Source organism: Tympanuchus pallidicinctus, unplaced genomic scaffold (assembly GCF_026119805.1).
Source record: "Tympanuchus pallidicinctus isolate F22 unplaced genomic scaffold, pur_lepc_1.0 scaffold22, whole genome shotgun sequence".
Lineage (NCBI taxonomy): Eukaryota > Metazoa > Chordata > Aves > Galliformes > Phasianidae > Tympanuchus > Tympanuchus pallidicinctus.
The window spans coordinates 5,610,311-5,631,415 of record NW_026294739.1 but is presented as its reverse complement, the minus strand read 5'-3'; the positions used below and the strand labels follow the sequence as shown (position 1 = coordinate 5,631,415).

Here is a 21,105-nt window from a genome sequence, read left to right as displayed (position 1 = left end):
TAAAAGGGCTGACAAAAAATATATAGAAGAACATGTCAACATTTGCTAAAATCAGATATTACTGAATTTCTGTATTTAATTTGCCCAATTTAATACCTTAAGTTTCTGTAGGTAAAAGCACTGTGCCAAAAGTATCAGGGAGAGGAACTCAAAGGGTTCCTTGCTAAAACCGTGCTGCCTTTTAACACGGAGCCCAGCAGAAAGTTGTTGACATTACACCAGTGCAAAATGGGTCAGTAAATGGAAAAAAGAAACTAATAAAAAAAAAAAAGCATATTAAATACTTGTTACATAAAAATTGTCAATTTATGGCACTCTTCAATACAAAGTATTTCACCCTCTGCTGATTCTAACTACCTAATTACTTAAGTATAATATTTGTAACTTGCCTTCTAAAGGAAAGAGTTGTGTCAATCTTAAAAAGTGAAATGCTTGGTAGCATTTAAAGAGAAAAATGATGCAACACAAGCTGCATACTGATGTAGGTCTGAGATTCCCCATTAAATCCCAAGACACTAATTTACTTGCAAATATAAGAACAGGATCCTTGCTGTTGGCACCTCTTATCAAGATAATGACTTCCCCACATTTTCAATATGCACATTATGGTAAGCCTCTGAGGATCAAAAATAAGAGATTTTCTGCACTTAACGTGCTAACTCTCAGTGTACTAAATTGAAACAACTTTGTATCTGGTTGGATAAGCTGGGTAACAAGCAGACAGAAAAGGGAAGGGGTGTTCCAGATCAACGGCAGAACCAGGAATAGGTGTTTGGACTCCAAAAACCTAGCTTAGTGTGTTTACTATACAAACGAAAGAAAGAATAGCAAAGGCTGCTCTGAGTGAGCCAGATTTAATGACCATGATTAGACCAAATTTTCCAAGTCTAACACTCAGCAGCTTGTTAGTAATGTGAGTGAAAAATGCTATAAAAATTAATAGTATTGAGGAAAAATTGTTTCTGTAACTTGATAATTATTTGATATTGTAGACTTTTTTCTAGATATACATTCTTTTTAAACATCCTAAAAGAGTTTGGAATGCTTTATAGAGCTAATGAAAATTTTAATTGTCTGGATGAATGAAAGGAAGACCTATTAATCATTTAAGTGGTTCTTAGCAAAATGAACAGGAGTTATACTTCTATATCTGAGTTAATGACAAATGGTCTGCATGCCTTGCAGGGGGAAAAGGGCACTGCCTTTATTTAAAAGGTATGCAGGAAACTGACTCCACAGTAAAAAGTACCACCTATTCACCTTGAATACCCTTTCACAACTAGAGGATGTTAATTCCTCTGGGACTTTCTGTCCAAAAGTTGAGATCAGAAATCCACTGTGCAAAGGCAACACTGAAATAGCTTATATATATGCACATACTAAAAAAATGATCAATTTCCCCTTTTCTTACCATTTCAAATGAGATGAACTGAAAGAACACTTAATTACAATTTCTAAGTACCAATTAAGAGCTAGGTTCTATTTCCTGGATGATCTGTTCAGTCAATGTATTTAATATAAAAGCAAGAATGGAAAAGTTAACCAAAACTGAGATATACTTCTCCACTTAAACCGTGATTCTGTTAAAAACTTCATCTGGAACCAGTGCAGAGTAAGTCAAACTGTCAGAGGCAAAAAAGAAAAAATCTCTAAAAAGAAATAGGAATTAAAAGTGGACAAACCATTCTAACAACTAATCATCTTGGTTTAACTGCTTTCTACATGACTACAGTATAAACGTATATATGATATCCTGGTCACCAAATTGGAGAAAAAGGGAAATGATGATGAACCACTTGCTGGATAAGGAATTGACTTTCTGGCTGCACTCAGAAAGTTGTGGCCAACTGCTTAATGTCCAAGGGAAGACTGATGATAAGTGGTATTCCTCAGGGATCAGCATTGGGACTGGCTTTATTTAACATCTTCGTATGCCACATGGACAGTGGGATTGAGTACACCGTCAGCAACTTTGCAGATAACACAAAGCTGAGTGGCACAGTTGACATGCTAGAGGGAAGGGATGCTATCCAGAGAGACCTGGACAGACTTGAGAGGTGGGCCTGTGCAATCTCATCAAATTCAGCAAGTTCAAGTGCAAAGTTCTACACTTGAGTTGGGGCAATCCCAAGACAGACACAGGCTGGATGGAAAATGGCTTAAGAGCAGCCCAGAAGAGAAGGTTTGGGAGCACTTGGTTGATGAAAAGTTCAACATGAGCCAGTACTGTGCACTTGCAGGCCCAAAGGCCAACCATATTCTGGGTTGCATCCAGAGAAGCGTGACCAGCAGGTCAAGGGAGATGATTCTGCCCTTCTACCCCCTCTCACAAGACTCCACCTGGAATATTGTTTCCAGTTCTGGAGACCCCAACACAAGAAGGACATTGAGCTGTTGGAGTAGGTGCAGAGGAAGGCCATGGAGCACCTCCCCTGTGAGGATAGGCTAAGAGAGCCGGGGCGCTTTAGTCTGGAAAAAAGAAGGCTCCAGGGGGACTTTATCGCAGCCTTCTAGTACCTGAAGGGGCGTACAGGAAAGCTGGGAAGGAACTTTCCATAAGAGCAGGTAGCGACAGGAAAAGGGAAAATGGTTTTAAACTGGAAGAGGGTAGACTTAGACTAGATATTAGGAAGAAATTCTTTACACTCACTGGAGTTTCTCACACTGGAACATGTTGTGAATGCCCCCTCCCTGGAAGCATTCAAGGCCAGGCTGGATGTGGCTTTCAGCAACCTGGTCTAGAGGAGGTATAATTGCCTACAGTGAGGGTTTGGAATTAGATGATCTTAAAGGTTTATTCTATCCCAAACCATTCTATGATTCTATAAAAAGGGTACCTTCAATCTGTTTTGCACCATAGAGTAAATGCACAACAAAGCTAATAAATGTCATTTTCACCTACTTGTGAGATTTCTTCCAGTTTACTCCACTTGGTCCTGATCCACAGTCATAGGCTTGAATGATGAACGTGTATTCTTTCTGCAGCTCACAATCGATAGGACTTTTGGCTCGAAGACGACCTTCTCCAGATGTCTTGTTAAGCACAACAGCTTCAAATGGCATTTCTTGTCCGTGAATTTTAAAAGAACATATCTCACCTGTGAGGAATAAGATAAATATAACACAAATATTAAAATACTGTAATATAAGTATAACACAAAACAATCATAATCTAATGTATCACATTACCACTGGAAATGTTAACACTGATCTGTACTTCACATGCTGTTATGGATGGAGTAATACTGACACAGGTATAAGATTAACACGTGTGTACAAGGGATGGTGGCCATGCGTTTGTGGAGAGTGATGGGGTGAGAGCAGCTCTGGTCACGTCCTCTCCTCTTCTTCTGTCACTGCAGAATGTTTCTTAACACTCTAGAAACCATTCCTTAGATATGGCAACAGGTTAAATTCTGAGCTAAGTTAAGATGACAGTGCTTAGTTAAAAGAGAATAGCAGAAAGAAAAGAGAACGTTTTAGAGGTGATCTTTTCTAACTGCTGTCACTGCTTCCCGCAGACACTTGAGCTAGCAGGTGGTAGCAGATGTTCAGATTCTTGCAGCTTAGCTACCAACAGTGAAAAAACTAATGATGCAGAACATAAGCACATTCAAAACATATCTTACATTATTTACACACATATATCATCTTTATCATCTTCGGAACAGAAGTAGTCAAAGGAACACAGGCAAGCGTCTCTTTTGGGCACTGCAGTCACCCATGCACACTCACAAACCCATACATGATGCCTTCTAGTCAGCAACTCTCTGCCTCCCAACTGTATCCTAACAGAAAACATCCACAGCTTCTCTCAGAGGAATACTATGCAACGAAATAGATGGCAGAGCAAGGACTAAAAAACAGATCTGGACACAGAAGCTAAGAACAGCAACAAAGAAGGTAATGCAGACCTCAAAGGGGAAAAAAAACAGTTTCCAGTGATTTTTCTTTATATGTGTGTATGTATGTATGTATGTATTACCCTTTATGCTGATGGCAAGGATACGCATGCTGAAGTCATTTTTAGCCGCTCCAGAATTCAACTTTAAAAATGGAACATTTATACAAAGACCAATGTGGCTTAAATATTTTTATGACACATTAAACACATGCTCTTTTAAGAGCAAGTCAGTCTCAAGACATGCATTATGGATTCAGAGCTGTATCCCAGTCACATAATCTATTTCCATTTATTTCCAATTTATACTTGCAGCCTTTTGGCTATCTCCTTGCCAATCATATCTGAACCAACTGCCAAATTCTAAATTAACTCTGAATCTGTGACCTCTAATACAAGTGTTAACTGACTTCTCTCTTTCTGTTCTAGAATGTTTGTTTTTAGAGAAGATGCTAGCCAGTGACTTTATAGAAATGACAGAGTTCATCATTCTAATTACGAAGGGAATGAAAAAATGAAGATTTAGGTGTTTGTATTTTTAGGGGGGATAGGTGTGGAGGTAGAAATTGGGTATGCTTAGGCATATTATGCTTTATGAATATTTATGAATAAAGATCTTCAGGATATTCCCTGAACTACGATTCTTCCCTTGATTACAATGGGAGTTGGAGCTGAGCTCAGCTACATACACTGACATTTAGGCAGATAAATCCCACTCTTCACCCTTGCTATCAGTGCTGTGAGTGCTTTTACAGTGTCTACATGCAGTTGTTTTACTAATTATGAGGCATAGGGAGAACACACTGTTTACTTGGACATTTGCTCACTTCAGCCCCTCACTCAAATGGCACGAAAGGGCTGTGTGGTATTTCAGGACGGATGGAGGATTTGCTCTATTCCAGGCTCTCTTCAGTTTGTGCTCAATGAGCCTGAATACTGGGGCTGTAGAAGAAGGAAGGGATTTTGTCTTGAAAGTCAGTCTCTGGAAAAGACTAAGTCCTTGCATCACCATATAAGCAAGCTTCACAGTGCTTGTGATCTGTTCTATAGGAAACAAAGCATAAGAGAAGGCTGAAGTGAAGCAGTTTGTTTAGCCTTGATTACAGGCACCAAACACTGAATTTGCACCTCAATGTTGTTACCATCTCTCTCTCTCTCTCTCTCTCTCTCTGAAAACAAATACTATTCTAATTTCCATGCAACTTCAAAGTGAAATGTTCATCTAAAATGATACTGTGCATTTCAGTTTTATAAGTGTGGGACGTTTAATGGAAGAATACCACTTCTTGTATTCTGTAACAGTGGCCTCTCAATAAAAATAAGCTATCCTCAGATGCACAATCTGTCAACAGAAATTCTAACTTCAGTGCTTTGCATTTATTATTTTATTGATCCACTGTTTAATTATAAACAATGCAGCATTTGCAGACATCAAGCCTACATTCTTGAAGAGCAGAAATAGCTCAAGACAGGAAAAAAGCAACCTCTGCCTTTGTCTGAATGTTTATCATTTTTTCCTTTCCAAACATAGAGGGCCGATGCAAAGCAATTATAGAAGCAGGACAAGTTTAATTAGTTCTCAGCAAGTATTTGGAAGGTTCCAAATCCTGCTTGTATGCTAGATATTCCAGCCTCATTTACAACTCTAATTTTGTCTTCTATGTTCACATTTATTTAAGATAAAATAATGACAGCTGCACAAATATAGGGAGCTATTTGTAAATATGAAAAAAAAAAAAGCATATACTTCTGGATTTAGGTTACAGCACTCTATTATTTTCATATAAATAGCACATATTTTTAAGAACTAGGTAAGAATTTTCAGAGAGAGAGTTCTGCTGTTTCTAAAGGAATAAGTTTACTCTAAAAATGTACAGTAATTGTAATGAGTAATATTTTTAATAGAATTGATCAGCTGTAACAAAATTAAATGATATCTGTCTTCACACTGCAAGACACGTACAGATATATGGAATTACTGTTAGACATCACAAATACTTTCTTTAAAATATAACAAGTATTATTTTTTAACTACAAAATGGAGCCCCGGGGCTTTATTTTTTAATCCCAGACAGGCCAACCCCAAACCCAGCTGATGCCTGTAAAAACTGTGCCAAGCTTATGTTATTTACCAGGCTCATAGATACATGCAGTTAAGTATTCAACGAGGAGATGGGTCTCTGTCTTATTCAAACTACTTAAGTTGCAGAACAACCACCTTTGGGACACTGACACCACTCACTTTTTGTTTCCTTTGTAGAGGTGCTTTAGAGTGCAAACTGAGACACTGTTTTCCGCACAACAGACAATGCAGAAAAATAGTACTATGTTTAACCCCTCATTTCATTCAAATGGGTTTGGGAATAGAAATATATAGGGTTTATTGATCCAAATGGTGGTGGCAGTGAGTTCATGAAACAGGCACAAGATGATGAAACCACATAAAAGTAGACTAACATTCATGACATGTTATAGCAGTTGAATCCAGAGTAAAAGGAAAGTCCCTCTTCTCCCAGGGCCAGGAGGTACAAGCTCCTGGATTTCTGCTGGATTACTAAAGAATCTCCTCACTTTGCTAAGAGTTGCTTCATGTAAACACACTTTTTAAACTGAATTCTGACATAACGTTTTCTCTTCGTATAATTCAGACAATTATCAGTCATCAGCACCATACATTTTTGCATTATTTTGAGAAATCTGGTAGAAATCAGTAGGTTACTAGCAAAGAAATATTAAATTCCTTTGTAAGAATTATACTAGCTTGAAAATGCTATTGACAGTTCCGTGTTACAGAAATATTACCAACAAATTTTTCCATCATTTAGAAATTACTAATGACAATGTTTCCTATTCAGCTACATTTACACAGGCTTTAATCAACAAAATTGCATTACAAATCATATAAATAAACAAAATGCCCCTTGCTTTCTAAGAAATAAAAAGCAATGTTACAACTTTAATTGCAACACAAAATTATTGCCTTGAACTCAATTTCAAACGTTTCTAAAAATTACATATTTGCACCCTTACTTTGCCTTTCCCATCAATGTTTGCTTTTAATTCACATTTTATTACATAAAGAATATTGAAGAATGCAGAGATCCCTGACATTTGATCATTATGACCAGTAATTAATAAAATAGAGTTGCATATGAATCAGTAATTACAAAAGTTTTGTTCAACCAGAGTTCCTGGCACATTCTTTCTTGCAGCCTTACGATTGCTTATGGAGTACTCAGTATGTGTGGGAGTGTACACACACGTATTTGTTCCTCCCATTAACTCCAAAACCACTTGCTGATTTCAGCTAAACATTAAGAAGATTAGTTGCTTCCCACAGACACTAAGTAATCATGCAGCTGCACAATATCAAGAAACTACAGGAATAGTGAAAGGGTGTCAAAGAGGTCACATCTCACTAGATGGCATCCATTCATATCAAAACCTTGTAAAAGCCCAACAACAAGAAAAGCTGCAGTTCTATTTTTCACCTTTTTGACAGCAGTAAATCAAAAATGAGGCACAAACCTCCAGGAAACAAGGCTTCATTAGTTCACTGCCGGCAAAATGGCTCATTAACATTCATATCCTCTTCTGATATTATTATTCTCTAGACTTTTACTACATTTCTATGCACATTTCCCTGAGATGCACAAATCAGCATAGCTGATCATATATTTAGAATTAAGGATGCAGCTTTATTGGTTTTATACATCCTGAATTAACATGAAATTCAAGAAAAATGTCAGGTGCTGCACTTGGGACAAAGCATTGCTGGACAAGGCACAGCTGTGGAGATGAATAACTGGAGAGCAGCTCAGCAGGAAGGGGCCCAGGCTGCTGATGGCAGCAGGCTTGGTACAAGCCAACAAATGTGCCTTTACAGCAGAGGGGCAAAATGCTTTGTGGGGTGCACTAAACACAACGTAGCCAGTCAAAAGTAGTGCTTCTCATGCTATAACATTTAGTGCTGGTGCAGCCTGACCTTGTGTGTATTTCTGGGCTCCACAGTATAAAAAGGATGGTAAGGCACTTGGAAAGCACCCAGAGGAGAACCGCAAAGCTTATAGCAGGGTTGCAAGGCATAACCTGTGACATCAACTTGATGTCTGTTTTCTCCAACACGCAGCACGGACGCAGTACATGCACATCATGGTTTTTTCAGTATGTTTGGTTAGGGGGTTGGTCTTTATTTTGTATTTTTAATGCAACTGCCCAGGATAACAACTGTACACAAGTTTCTCTGTTTGAATCCTGCAAATACATCCTGCAGTGCACAGCTGCCAACCTTTAGCGTGTCTCAGTGCCACTGGCAAGGCTTACTGCTTTGACAAGTTTTTTTATGATAAGCTGTAACTACTGTTTAAATAATTATGGAACACTGAAGATTGGGATTTGAGAGAGAAAAGAGTGGTTGTTTGGAAAAAGGAAGCGAAGTGATGGAGATGTAAAATATCTTCAAGGATAAAAATTATTAAGAAAGGTGGTAAGTACTGTGTATGCTTTTCCAGATCACTGAAGCCAATGCTATTAAACTCCTCGTGGAATACTAAAATCCTGGAAGCTATACTGAAATGACAAGCAAAGGGAGGTGCTAATATCCCAATAAACTACAAAAAAATGTTATTTCCTCCTATCTAATTTTACAGGCAGCAAGCTCTGCAAAGCAAGAACATAAATCCACTGTTACCCTTCCTATTCCATTCCTACAGTTTGAAATTGGAAAATGGAAGAAGCTGCGCTGTACTTCCAGTGATTCATTGCTGTCATAAGCCCACACCTAACTAACCAGTCTCATTCTGCTGATGCAGGGAGCAATTGCTCAGGATAAAAAGATAGTTCTGCGGGTAGCCCACAAGAGCAGCCATCTCTGGCTTTCATCCTGGCTCCATGATAAGCCTCCCAGGGAATTCGCTTAGGTCATGAAGGCACCCAGCAACACAGAAGCTGGAAAAGTTACTCTATTTATTATTTTTTATTTCTTTAACATAGAAGGTTGTTTAAAAAATACTGCTCTGGTTAATATTGAGACATTTGACTGAAATGCTTTGTTGAAGATCAGACCACCACTGCTTAGAGGCATAATGTGTCACACTGTGCACACAAATCTGGACAAAAGATCCTTACGCTCTAGCTTAAATGACAAAGAATTGATATGTGCTTATTTGAAGTTCACAGTAAGCAGTCAGTTAGATCAGAAAAAAAAAAACACATAAAAACGAGATGTTTTCACAATTAAAAGTGTTCTTAATTTACTACAGACTATGTAGTTCTTTCAACATTCTCTGAAGCACAGAAACAGAAAATATTGCCACTCATTCCTCCCATCGATCAATACCCACTAAATCAACATTCTATTACAAATATTCACAAACATTTCTTAATCTTTTCTTTCTGAAATCTGCAGGAATAAATAAAGGAAGAAAGCTGGAAGGCTCTTTTTTTTTGTAAAAAAAAAAAAGAAACAATCAAAAAAACACCTGCACTACTGCAATCAATATATGGAGCTCTGTGCCTACCTGTCAATGAAAGGCTTTTGTTTACTAAATGGTTAATGCTCACAAGTATCCTATGGATTCAGCAGTGCATCTGATGTCACCCAAACACACTCCACACGTACAAACAGCTGTCCAGTTTAGCGAGAATGCTGTAAAGCATAGCACGGTATCTTTAACAGCTACACAGTCATTACAGAAAAAATGCTGCCTTGCCACTTTTTAAGGATGTCTGATCTACTTTTCCACACGTCAATAACAATCACCACTACGCACACTGGCCATTTGTATCTTCACACAAACTATCTGCATTATTTGATTAGCGTTCACTTTCAGCTTAACATTTGCAACTGTGGTTGCAAATCTTCTGTTCCCATACTCGATGTCTGCCATAGCAAAAACATCTTCCAGTAAACACAGAAGCCCTGATGCTACCACAGCTCAAAATTCCATGTCTCTGTCTAAAAGATGTATCATGAGACTATCTAACCTCCAGATTAATGAATTCTACACTGAGAAAAAAAATGGACATAACTGACCCAGTGAGGTCACACATTTTACTGTGCGTATCCTTTGAAAAGGATGAATCTATTTTTATAAGAGACTTAGAGGACTTTGCATGTAAGATTTTAAAAATTATTATTTGTAATATTATTGTAATAACTTTTGTCTGCTAAGTATTGCTGAGGTGTTAAAAGACAAAAGCTAATAGAATATGTAAAACTATGTAAAAAATACCGATGATTTATAATGTGACTAGAATTTAAAATTAAGTAAATATCTAGGATTAGGAATGTTGCCTACTAGATTTGTAATGCTTACAGAACTTCTACATTGTGATAGACAAACCTAACAAAAAAGATCCTTCTGTGGCAGGATACTCGCACCAACGTGAGCTGGTAGATGCAGCTCCCTTGTGAAACGTACGAAGACAGAAAAAGGCAAGTGACAACAACGTGTCACACTTGGATTAGAAAATCAGATATTTAGTCTACTGCAGACTCAGAGGAGTGACAGAAAAATTATTTTTTAATTAAAGCACTTTCCCTGAGGCCTATATCAAGGCAGACAATTTCTGAGATAAAGCTCAGAAAATGTATCTATTATAATTATTCCTGTGAATAATTTATTTTGGGGTATAGCAGGCTAATTCAAAGCACAGACAGGGCAACCAGTTTGCTCTTCTGCTTATTTTTACTCAGAGCCAAAGGCATCACTCAGCTCTAACTTGGGATTTTATACTAGGAGCTTTGTATCAACTGGGACACAAACATAAAAAGCAATGGACTTGACTATGAAAGTCAGTGGAGAGGCAGATACCCTTTTCAAAGAGAGCACACAGAGATACCAGGTACCACAGATTTGCAAAAAAAAGCATTACAGAGGTGAGGTGTAAAATATCTATGGATGATTGTGGAATTTTTAGGACATTGTCAGCCAATAAAGTGAATTATACGAATAATGAAATGATGCAGTTTTGGTCTTAACACAAGATCCTACACTCTTATTAGCATGTATAATAAAATAGGTCAGGTGTTAGGTAAAAAGCACACAAGACAGAACAGAGAGAGGTTAGGAAATGGGTAAAGTGCTCCCACCATCCTAAGCTTTTTACTCAACTATTTACTCTTTTTCCTATGAAAGAAGATTAATGAAAAGCTTCAAAACATTAATTCAATCTTGGCGTGGAGCCTAGGCACAAGGGTCTAATCTGTGCATCCTGCAGACATGCAGCAAAATAGAGCATGAGTTTAATTGTTACAAGCGTACCATATGGTTCCTCCTTATCGTGGCTTTTTTCCATTTGTTTTTACTTCCACTTGTCCATCACCAAAGAACCTGAAATACTCAGCTCCAAGCATCAAGTCATGATTTGCATCTCCAGACGTGAATTACTTTGGACACATGCTTTTATTACAAAACATCACCTCAAATGAAAAACAACAGCTAAAATTATAGCGTCTGGCCTTTTATCAGAATGGAAATAGCACAACTGAGAGAGTAAATTCATCCACAGAAAAGGTAAATGCAAACCTGCCATTAGAAGATCAGCTGCATTCTACTTTGTGCGCACATTTAAAATTGGTGCCTTTCTCTAAAAATATATACATTCTGCTTATCATATTCAGAGTCTTACAATTTCCTCCTTTCTCTGTATAGTTTATTTCCTGTTGCACCGATACAGAGCTGAGTATCAGCGCCATTTTACACTGTTCTGTTCTTAGGTGTAACCTTGGTCCCGCAAGACCACCAGTAAGACATCAGTGGCTCCAGCCACTGCTCAGAATTGAGTCAGTGAAAGGCTGCTTTCTTATGCAGAAAAGGTTTGTGGTGAGTCCTCACAGGCAGTTCATTAGGAAGCCTGCTTTTTTAAACACAGAAACCTGAGACTCCACATCCCAGCTCAGTGTAGGGATGCCTTATTCTTGTTTAAGATTTTACACCTTAGAAGTGTGAGTCAGCTGAATGAGCTGACTATCCCAGTGGTTCCAATGCTGTCTTTGAGCACCTGTGACACAGTATTTTGTTCCTATTTACAGCTTTTGATTCTACTAATAACAGCACAAAAAAACAAGCAACTCGACATCTCAGATTTTAAGGCAGTAATTCACATCTATTCAGAACTTACTAAGATTCTTGCCTTCTAATGCAGGAGTATCAGCCACAAAAGTTCCTCATATATTCAGTGATTCAGACGGCACTGCAGCCATGAAAACAATCTCAGTAACCCAGACCTTTGGAATATTATTTGTAACACCAGGGATATTATGCACCAAGAAACCACAGGCTGACTGCAAACATCAGTCTTTAATTTAACAGAATGCAGTAGTATAAAATCACCTTTTCTGAATAGAAACTTAGATTAAGTTTTTCTTTTCTCACTGATATGAAAATAACTATACTGAGTACACAAACTGCATCTAAACAGAACCTGAAGTCAGAGAACCATTCAGAACACCACAACAAAATGTTTGCTCTGTTCCTTCTGAGACTTTAAAATGGGATATCTTATCTGCATTAATTATTCAGATATGCAAGGTTTCCTTTTAAACAGTAAAACATTTAAGCTTTTTGCTTCTTGAACATCTCCCATAGCAAATATGCAATTTTTAAAATATATCTCAGATGTTACTCTTTTTAATGTTGCCGTCTTTTCTCATGAGCAAGAGTTACACAGAAGACATAAATCCTGTTGTTCAGCAGCTCTGAAGATAATCTTCGCTTTTTTCCTAATGTGAAATTAAGAAGTGCTCAAAACTTTTCATGAAAATGAGCTGTATGAAAAGCAGCTGTCTTCAGAGAAAGGATTTCAACACAACCCTGTTAAAAACCCTCAGCACTGCCACACCAACCTAAACATCCACTCAACACTCCTGCTTCAATAAAACAGTAGTTCTGATATTTAGTATTGTTGCTAGCTCTATTACAAACAATTAACATCTTTGCTCTTTCTGATTCTGCTTCCTCTCTGGTGGTCTAAGAGCCGCTCATGTCAAGATACTCAGCTACATTTTATGCCCGTCTTATTTACCTTCTAGAAACAGTTTCCTTCTTTCTCTAAGCATACGATGACAGGTATGCCAGCCCTACTGACAAATGTGTAGCATTTGCCATAAGTTACAATGGGTGTTGGATGTTATCCTTGGCTTTACTTTCTACCTTCTAGAAATTCAGACTTGCTAGGAATTTCTAATTGCTACATTTCTTGTCCTCAAAATACACATAACCTGGTAAATATTTTAGTACCTGGGAGCATAGCAGGAGTTAGCTTTCACCCTCTGATTCAAATAAGCTTAACAAGCCACTTGCTGTTCCTAGCAAACTGAAGTTCAAAAGCCTGTGCATACACTCAATAATTATTAAAAACTGGCTGAATTCTGAAGTAGTACTCTAATGGAACAATCCATGCTGCAGACATGCATTCCAGTTTCATCCCTCCATCTAAATGTTCCTGGACTCATTTTCTGCTCCTTTAAATAATAAGTGTTTCTTCGGCATATTTTCATCTCCAAGAGATGTGACTTCTGTGCGAGTTTTCAGAGATATGAATTGAATTATAGCTCTAACTCTTAGCAGAGCTAACCCTATAAATGTTTTGCAGTATGAATTCCAAAGAACATTTCTGTATTAGCTTTTCAAGCAAATGACACATCATATAAAAAGAGAAAAAAAAAAAAAAAAAAAAAAAAAACCTGAAAATGGAGAATTTAAGTGAAAAAAGGAGCTATCTTAGCAATTAAGCACAAACTGTATGTTGATATCAATGGAAAGAGACAATCCTTGCTGAGTACTGGCAAAACCCATAATTGTTAAAGGCTAAAACATTCTTAGTTAACAAGGACAGAATAAATTTTGTAGCACTGGAATTGAACACAGATCCCACAGTTACAGATGCTGTTATGTACAACACCACAAATCATGTTGAGAGATTACGTTTCTACTTAGTCTGTATTCCATCCCCACTTTCATTTTAGAAAGTAAATACCAAAGCTTATTTTTTATGCTTTAGGAGCCATAGCTGAACTTTCACTGCAATTTAATGTTTAATTTCAAATTAATGAAATGAAAGATGCAACTATTAAAGCCCAACATGTGCAATATAAAGCAATAAAAATGTAACGCCATGGAAATTGCACAGTAATAAATCATTTCAGCAATTTAGAAAGTGGAAATAAATATCTGTATAGTTTCTGTTTAACTGTTCCTCAACAATATAAAAAAACAAATTGTATTTGCAGTTTCTGAAGTAAACTATCATTCTGCGTATTTCTGGTAAGAAACAAACAAAATAGTTTATCACAATGTAAAATTAATTCTAAGCCACTGTCGTTGTTGACACAAGGCATTAACACCACCATGACCAGACAATCTACCTGCTCAAGCTCTGGGTTACATATGTTGAGTTGACACAGCTTTTAGAATAAGCATTTATGGATTTGGATAGCTGGGTGACAAAAAGTTTTCTGAAAGGAGGAGTTTACTAACTGCTTGTCAGAGCATCTGCTGGAAACAGCTTTCCTTTACCTCTGATATTTACCAAGCTGGAGAAGAAGCTATACTCGAAGGTCTTTTGGAGAAGAGGATTGGTCTCACAGGCTGCAAAGAGGACAAGAGCAGCTGCACTGGTATTCCTTCAGCCGAGAGCAAGCAAATGACCCTGAATGAGCTCAGACCCTTGTCCTTAAGGACCATTGGGACTCACTATGTCTTCAGTTTCTCAAAGTTCAAAAAAGGGACAGCCATCACAACCAGCTTCTAGTAAGATGATGTTGGAGATAAGTTTTTTTTCCTAAATTTTCTGTAAGGGAAAATGTAGACAGCATAATCATGGCTTTTGAGATTTCTCAGTATGCTCAAGGCTCATTAACAGATATCTTTTAATTGAGAGAAAAGAAATGTTAAGAACAAGAAGAGAAGTTAAGATGAATACAGGGAACAAAAAGCCAGATAAATGAAGTTTGCTGCTGCTTCAGTGTTCTTCTTCTCTGCCCTGTCACTCCCAAAGACTGCATGCAAGATAATTAAGTGCCACTAAGCAATAACTATACCAATTAAAACCATATTTTGAATAAAGATATGCATCTTTAATTTGTGCAGTCTGCAGAGTCCTAAGTAACTTTGCAGAGTTCTATAAAATAACTTTAAATACTCTTAAATATTATTGTCTTCGGAAAGTTTGAATTTATCCAAACAATATTAGGTTATGTGAATCCTTATTCAAATGTGTAAGAATATCCAGTAATTTTCTTTCTAACTTGTCTGATCTGACAACTGGATACTCTCTCTACACCATGAAAATAACTACGTATTTGAAATACCTAATTTCACTTAAAATCAGGCATTTCTTTCAGTGAATACTGTGCAAAAGTTGTCTTTTAGAAATGACTAATAGTGGCAGTACTATCTGTACTTGTTTGCTTTGTTCACTCAGAAGTCTTAGCTGTTTGCTCTCATGACACAAGTAGATGCTTACAGCTCCTTCTCCTATTAGTCCCACAGCACAGAATTAAATTGAGTGACCTGCATTACACTTCTGCTTGCACGTAATTAACAGAACTGTTCACTAGAAGCCCAACTTCCAGATACATGGAGGAAATGCTTATCCTCTGAACTTCCCAAGAAACTGCAGGTAGTTGCAAAGGCTAAAAACCAAGCAATCTGTATTTGTGTAAAATAACATGATTGTACAGGTATTTTTAAGGGCATACACTGAAGACAGCAGGATCAAACAGCTGTCAGCAAAGAATCTTTACTTCCAATAAATCCAGGAACAAAAGCACTATGAGGCATTCTGTCTCAGAGACTACGCTGAGTTTGTAGATGTAAAAAGATAACAATTTGTTTGCCAACTGACCACATCTGAAAGTACTAAAACAGAAATAGACAAAGTATGCACTTTTAGAAGGATATGAAGTTGCTGCTCCCTTAGGGCAAAGCTGTTTGCAACCTGAGCATATTTAGCAAAACTGGGACTTGAGGCAGTTTTTCTCACAGCAAAACTTCTGTACCTGTAGGATATCCTTCCCTGGTCTCACTCACCCATTGACCACTGTCTCCCAAAGACCCAGGACCTCAAAATTTCCAAGGTCCTTCTACCAACACATTTACTACAGCAAGGAAGAGGTCACTTGGAAATTAAAAGTACTAAGAAGCAGCCATGCTAGCGCTAAGTCAGTAGAACTGAGCTGCACACAATCAGGTGCCAGAGGCTACCTCCACAAAGCCTAGCAAATACCTGGGATCAATTTGGATTCAGGACCAAAAACTGCCCACCACACACCCATGTTGTGCTAGCTGTGCGGTGGGGCATGGGGCATGGCACAGTCATGGACATGGGGCAAGGGGCCCAGAAAAAGGTGACTTGATTGAGCAGGTAAGTTTCAACCCAATGAAGTTCTTCACATACTCTCAAATGCAGAAACAGCAATCTTATGGTTAATGAAAAACAGCCAGCCTCAACAGGCTAGAGAACCAGCTACAACCATCATCATCCTCCCAGTGCTGTTAGATAATTAGTACTTCATGACTGTCCAAATTACTTATCCAGATACTATGATAGCTCACTTAACAGATTATAACTGCTTAAACAGTTATAACAAGGTATGTAGCCAAGTAACCCTTGCAGAAATTGGAACATTGTAGGACTAACAAATGAGATGATAATTAAAGGAAAGTTGCTGAAGTGCTCATCTCTTTTGACAAGCTGTGATTTTTGAATTATCAAGTATGCCAACTTTTCCATCAATAACACATGTTGTTTTTAATGGTGTAAAAGGTTTCCAGCTGTGGCAATGGTACAAGGTTTTGTGATGGTATCTGAAAGCAATCTGTTTGATACCTTTCAGATAACTAGCATCTCCATCTCTTTGTTTGATTTCTGGAAAACTCTACAAAGTGTGTGTACGTGTATACAAAGGCCAAGGGGAAAACTACTACTGATTGAAAAACCACCAAAACAAACAAACAAAAAAATCCTAGCTCAGAAGCAGACAGCCCTCTGTATCGTCAGCATCAGGTATGTCACTTAGGAAGAAATAAAACAGTCATTAAATATGTGCCAAGCTTAGCATGTCTTTTGAAATGCTTTCTTTATGGCTTACTTCTTACAATGACAGAAATGCGTAATTGCCTCCTATGATCCCCTCCATATTTTCAGAGGGCAGATGGTGAGGGGGTGAGCAGAGCTTTTTCCTTGACAACTCGACTTCAGATTTTTTATTAAAATCAAAATGTATTGCTGTTTGAGTCTCTCAGCTTCACATCCAGGTAACAGGGCGATCTGGCAACAGAACTAATAATTTTTTGCTTCTGATGATGAAGTAGATCTCTCGATATCTATTAATTCATAGCACTGTTTCACTGACCTCAGAAAGCTGTTCTCTATTTTCATGGCTGCAAAAAAAAAACAATATGCACAATAATCCTCAATAGCAGGTGCAAGTGATACATTTGGATCCAAAATCTCAGAATACTAATAACTTCCTTTTCTGATGTGAGCAAAATCTCAAATTGTTTCAAAGGACATACACAATGTAAGCTTAAAAAGTTGCTGTGTAAATTCACTAGATTAAAGCAAAAAAAATTATTTTTATTACTAATCAATGACAAGTACTTTGACCTGTAAGGTAGAGACACTTTAATACACTCATTCTTAGAAAGTTATTCAGTTGGCCATGACATAAGAATATACAGCTATTTTGTATTGTATTCAGTTTTTCCCTTGGAATCTTTCTCTCTTGACTTGAAAATAAATGTAAAATGCCTTCATAGAACACATAATATTCAAACAGAACTCCAGCACTACTTTGATGGCGTGCAGAAGATCTTTGATTGACTGTGCTGTCTAGAAAGGAAAGAGAAATTACACATTTGGTTGTGTGTTTTTCTCTTGGTTGATAAGGCAAAAACACCAACTTGCACTACATTACAGGTAGAGAGAGGAAAACCATTACTCTATATTACAGGAATTTGCTATTTTTCAGACATTATGGTAAAGTTCATGAGCTGCTTCAAGTCAATTGCTATGATAATCCATGTTTTGGTGCAAGATTGAAAAGATTCAGCCACAATCATCATCACATACTTTTGTATCTGCTACTGAGCAGCAGTATTAGTAAAACAACAAACAAGGCTTGTGGTAGACACAACATGTATTTATCACAGTCCTACCTCATGTAGGATAAGGCAATGCTGCTAAAGGGACTTAGGCAGCATCTTTGATGGAGGAATTTAGGAAGAAATCACATGTGCAACTTACCCAAGCATCAAGCCACTCTGAAGAGAAAACACACTAAGATCACATTTCCTGGTTTTATATCCACAGGACTTCATAAACAGAAACAGCTAGATTTTCAAGAGCCAGAGACAACATAATGGCTTCTTACCAATGCATCAGCAATATAACAACTGTATAATTTATTCTGTGCCACGTCATGATTTTCTGAATTCACAGACATTTTGGGAACTAAAAGTTCCATGACTTAATATATACATGTATTCACTTTATTGGCATTAGCAAACTCCAGGAGTGTGGAGGAAAATTGTATTCATTTTGAATACAGTATGGCCACACTCCATTAATAGGTTTACCTGAGGCAAACACTGCAAGATCTATTCCCAGAAGGAATACAGGTACGCTGTAGCACCTGTTCAGACTCAGGAATCTACACCACCTAGAACTCTGAGGCACAGCATTCTCTTACCTCTTGGGCTTGACAGAATCTCTTGCTACTACATCACCATGCTAAACATGCTCAGAACACCATGCTAGAAACTGAAGGGAGAACTATTGTGCAAGCGTTACAGACATCAGTAACGAGTTCACAAAATCTTTAAGGACAGCAACTCTTCTCAAAGATTTGAGTTTCACATTTTAAATTTCAGAACAGGAAACTTTTATTTTTACATGCTAAATAAAGCATATTTAAAACGGAAATTGCTGATCCACAATAAACAGTAGAACTACATCTCCTGTTTTACAACACCATTATTTATGCAATAAATTTCCTTCAAAACACTTTTAGAGAAGTACTTAGGCTGATAATAAAAATCCATACATTACAGCCATAGTATTTCTTTAACAGTACTTTTGTTTAATGTTTAACCTTGTAGTGTCAGCAGGATGACTGAAAGTTGCTCATGCTAAGTTAGAAAAAAGATCATACTATCTACAAAGCTTCTATTTCTAAAAGGTGGTTCCTAGACTCTCTTTTTAGTTTGTAACATTATTATCAGGTCTCTGAGTTTTTTTCATGCTATGTGCTTTCTTCTTCAAAAACAGAACCGCAACTGCATCAAACAGCACAGACAAACCTGTTAGCAGAACTGTGCTCCTCACTCTTCTTTCACTTTGTTTTTCTGCTCTATTTACTTTTGATATAATATTTTGATATAATAAATAGGATGATAGACTTATCTCAAGCTGAGGAATTCGTTAGGATCACACAAGACCTAAGGAGTCAGAAAACAGGTTCTCAGTGCTTTCCTGCAAGACATTCTCTAACTCAGACATGTTCAAAATTCTTCTAATAATTTTCCCTGAGAATACTGCAAAAATATATAAACTAAGCACACACAGAATCAGCAAGGTTGGAAAAGACCTTCAAGATCATCTAGTCCAACCATCCACATATCACCAATAGTACTCACTAAAACTAATGTCGTCTCCGAGATATATTCACTCCCATGGTTACTGTAATACATGGCATGTTCACTATTTTATTTTTATTTTTAGGTAAAATAGCTGCAGTCAGAGCATTATCTAAAATTTGAACCCAGAACTAATTCCCAGATCTTTACACAATGCTACCTATCATAAGGCTCTCATAAAAGGATACGTTCTCGTAAGGGAAGTCTGGGAGTACATAAAAGACTTTCTTCCAATGAATAAAAAAAAAAACACAACCATTCTCACATCTGGCTGATAGGACAATTTCAGTGACCTATTAATCTCACTTCCCTTAAGCAAGGGAAGTGCTAATATGGAATTTCCATTATTTCTTAAAAGCTCCTAAAATGTAAAAAGAGATTAGAAAAACAGTGTAGAAACACAAGGGAGCAGGAAACCAACCAATCCTACTAGACCTGTGAGTCGCAGATTCTTCCTACGATAGATGACCGGTCACAACTCAATTTTGGTTTTGTTTTTTTAATACAGTGTTCTTTTGATACAGAGTTTGATTTGTCAGTTCATTCCATCCTGTTCCAGCTACTAAGCTTTCTGTATCTGCCAATGCATTGTCTGATGTGAGGCAAAGGATCAGAAGACTGATAACAGGAGAACTGGAGGAGCCAATCACACACAGTGCACTGCATCCAATTATTTCACGCAGCTTGCATAAATTATTCCAGATCCTCTTCAGTTTACAACCTTGTGACACTTTCTTCCCACAACAGCTTTTGTGATAACTAACTTGAAAACAGCAAATATAAATAACGACGTGATGTAGATCAACTTGAGGATTTGCTGCTGCTTCAAAAGGAGAACTTCACAGTATTTCATATTCAAAGCAATGTTTAGCTTGGATTGTAATAGAAACGTTTTTCCTGTAAAAAGTAGTGAAATTCACTTGCCTACCCCAAAGTGGTTTATTCTATGTCAGCATTAAGTTAATAGGTGCACCTCATCATTAGTTTTCTATCTCCTCTAGCTGACAGAAGTGAAATGTGTTAATACAGAAGCAAAAATGGGAAAAAAAAACCTACATGGGATATAAAGCAGTCACAGCTGAAAGACTCAGATTACTAATTTTCTTCTTCAACAAGTCTGTCCTGCTCAGAATATGAACTCAAGTGCTTTACAGCTGAAAATGAAAGTTATGTTCTCTAACTCCTCAGCAAAAACAAAACCTACAGAAACAAAAGGAGAAGGAAAAAGGAATGGAAAGCACGCAAAACATTCACAAGCAAAACATACTAAGGGAACAAGAAGTTGCCAAACACAATAAATTACATGCTGCTTTCTTTCAGAGAGTACCTTTTCCTGCATTTGTTCCCTCCCTCCAAACTTTTATTTTTTCAGAATTATTGAAACTCTTTCTTTGAATTTGTTATGAAAAAAAAAGAAACTGCCCTCTGCTGGATTTCACAGGATGCATGAACATGAATTCATTTGCTTTGAGCTATCTTCCAATCTCTGAGCATTACAAAAGCAGAGCTTTTGACCAGATAAATATTTCCTCTTAGACTTTCAAATGCTTACCACTATTT

The 21,105-nt window shown here is 37.3% G+C and overlaps 2 protein-coding genes across 4 annotated transcripts in view; both read right to left on the bottom strand.

Annotated features, from left to right (window-relative positions):
• The window catches only part of PXYLP1 (2-phosphoxylose phosphatase 1), an 858,650-nt gene that overhangs the window by 576,366 nt on the left and 261,179 nt on the right, over positions 1 to 21,105 (bottom strand). The window lies entirely within an intron of this gene.
• CLSTN2 (calsyntenin 2) overlaps positions 1 to 21,105 on the bottom strand; it is a 302,983-nt gene that overhangs the window by 76,431 nt on the left and 205,447 nt on the right. For all 3 annotated transcript variants that reach the window (XM_052687062.1, XM_052687063.1, XM_052687064.1), the window contains one exon: positions 2,903 to 3,098. In XM_052687062.1, the coding sequence (XP_052543022.1) occupies positions 2,903 to 3,098 (196 nt within the window). The remainder of the gene's footprint in view (positions 1 to 2,902; positions 3,099 to 21,105) is intronic.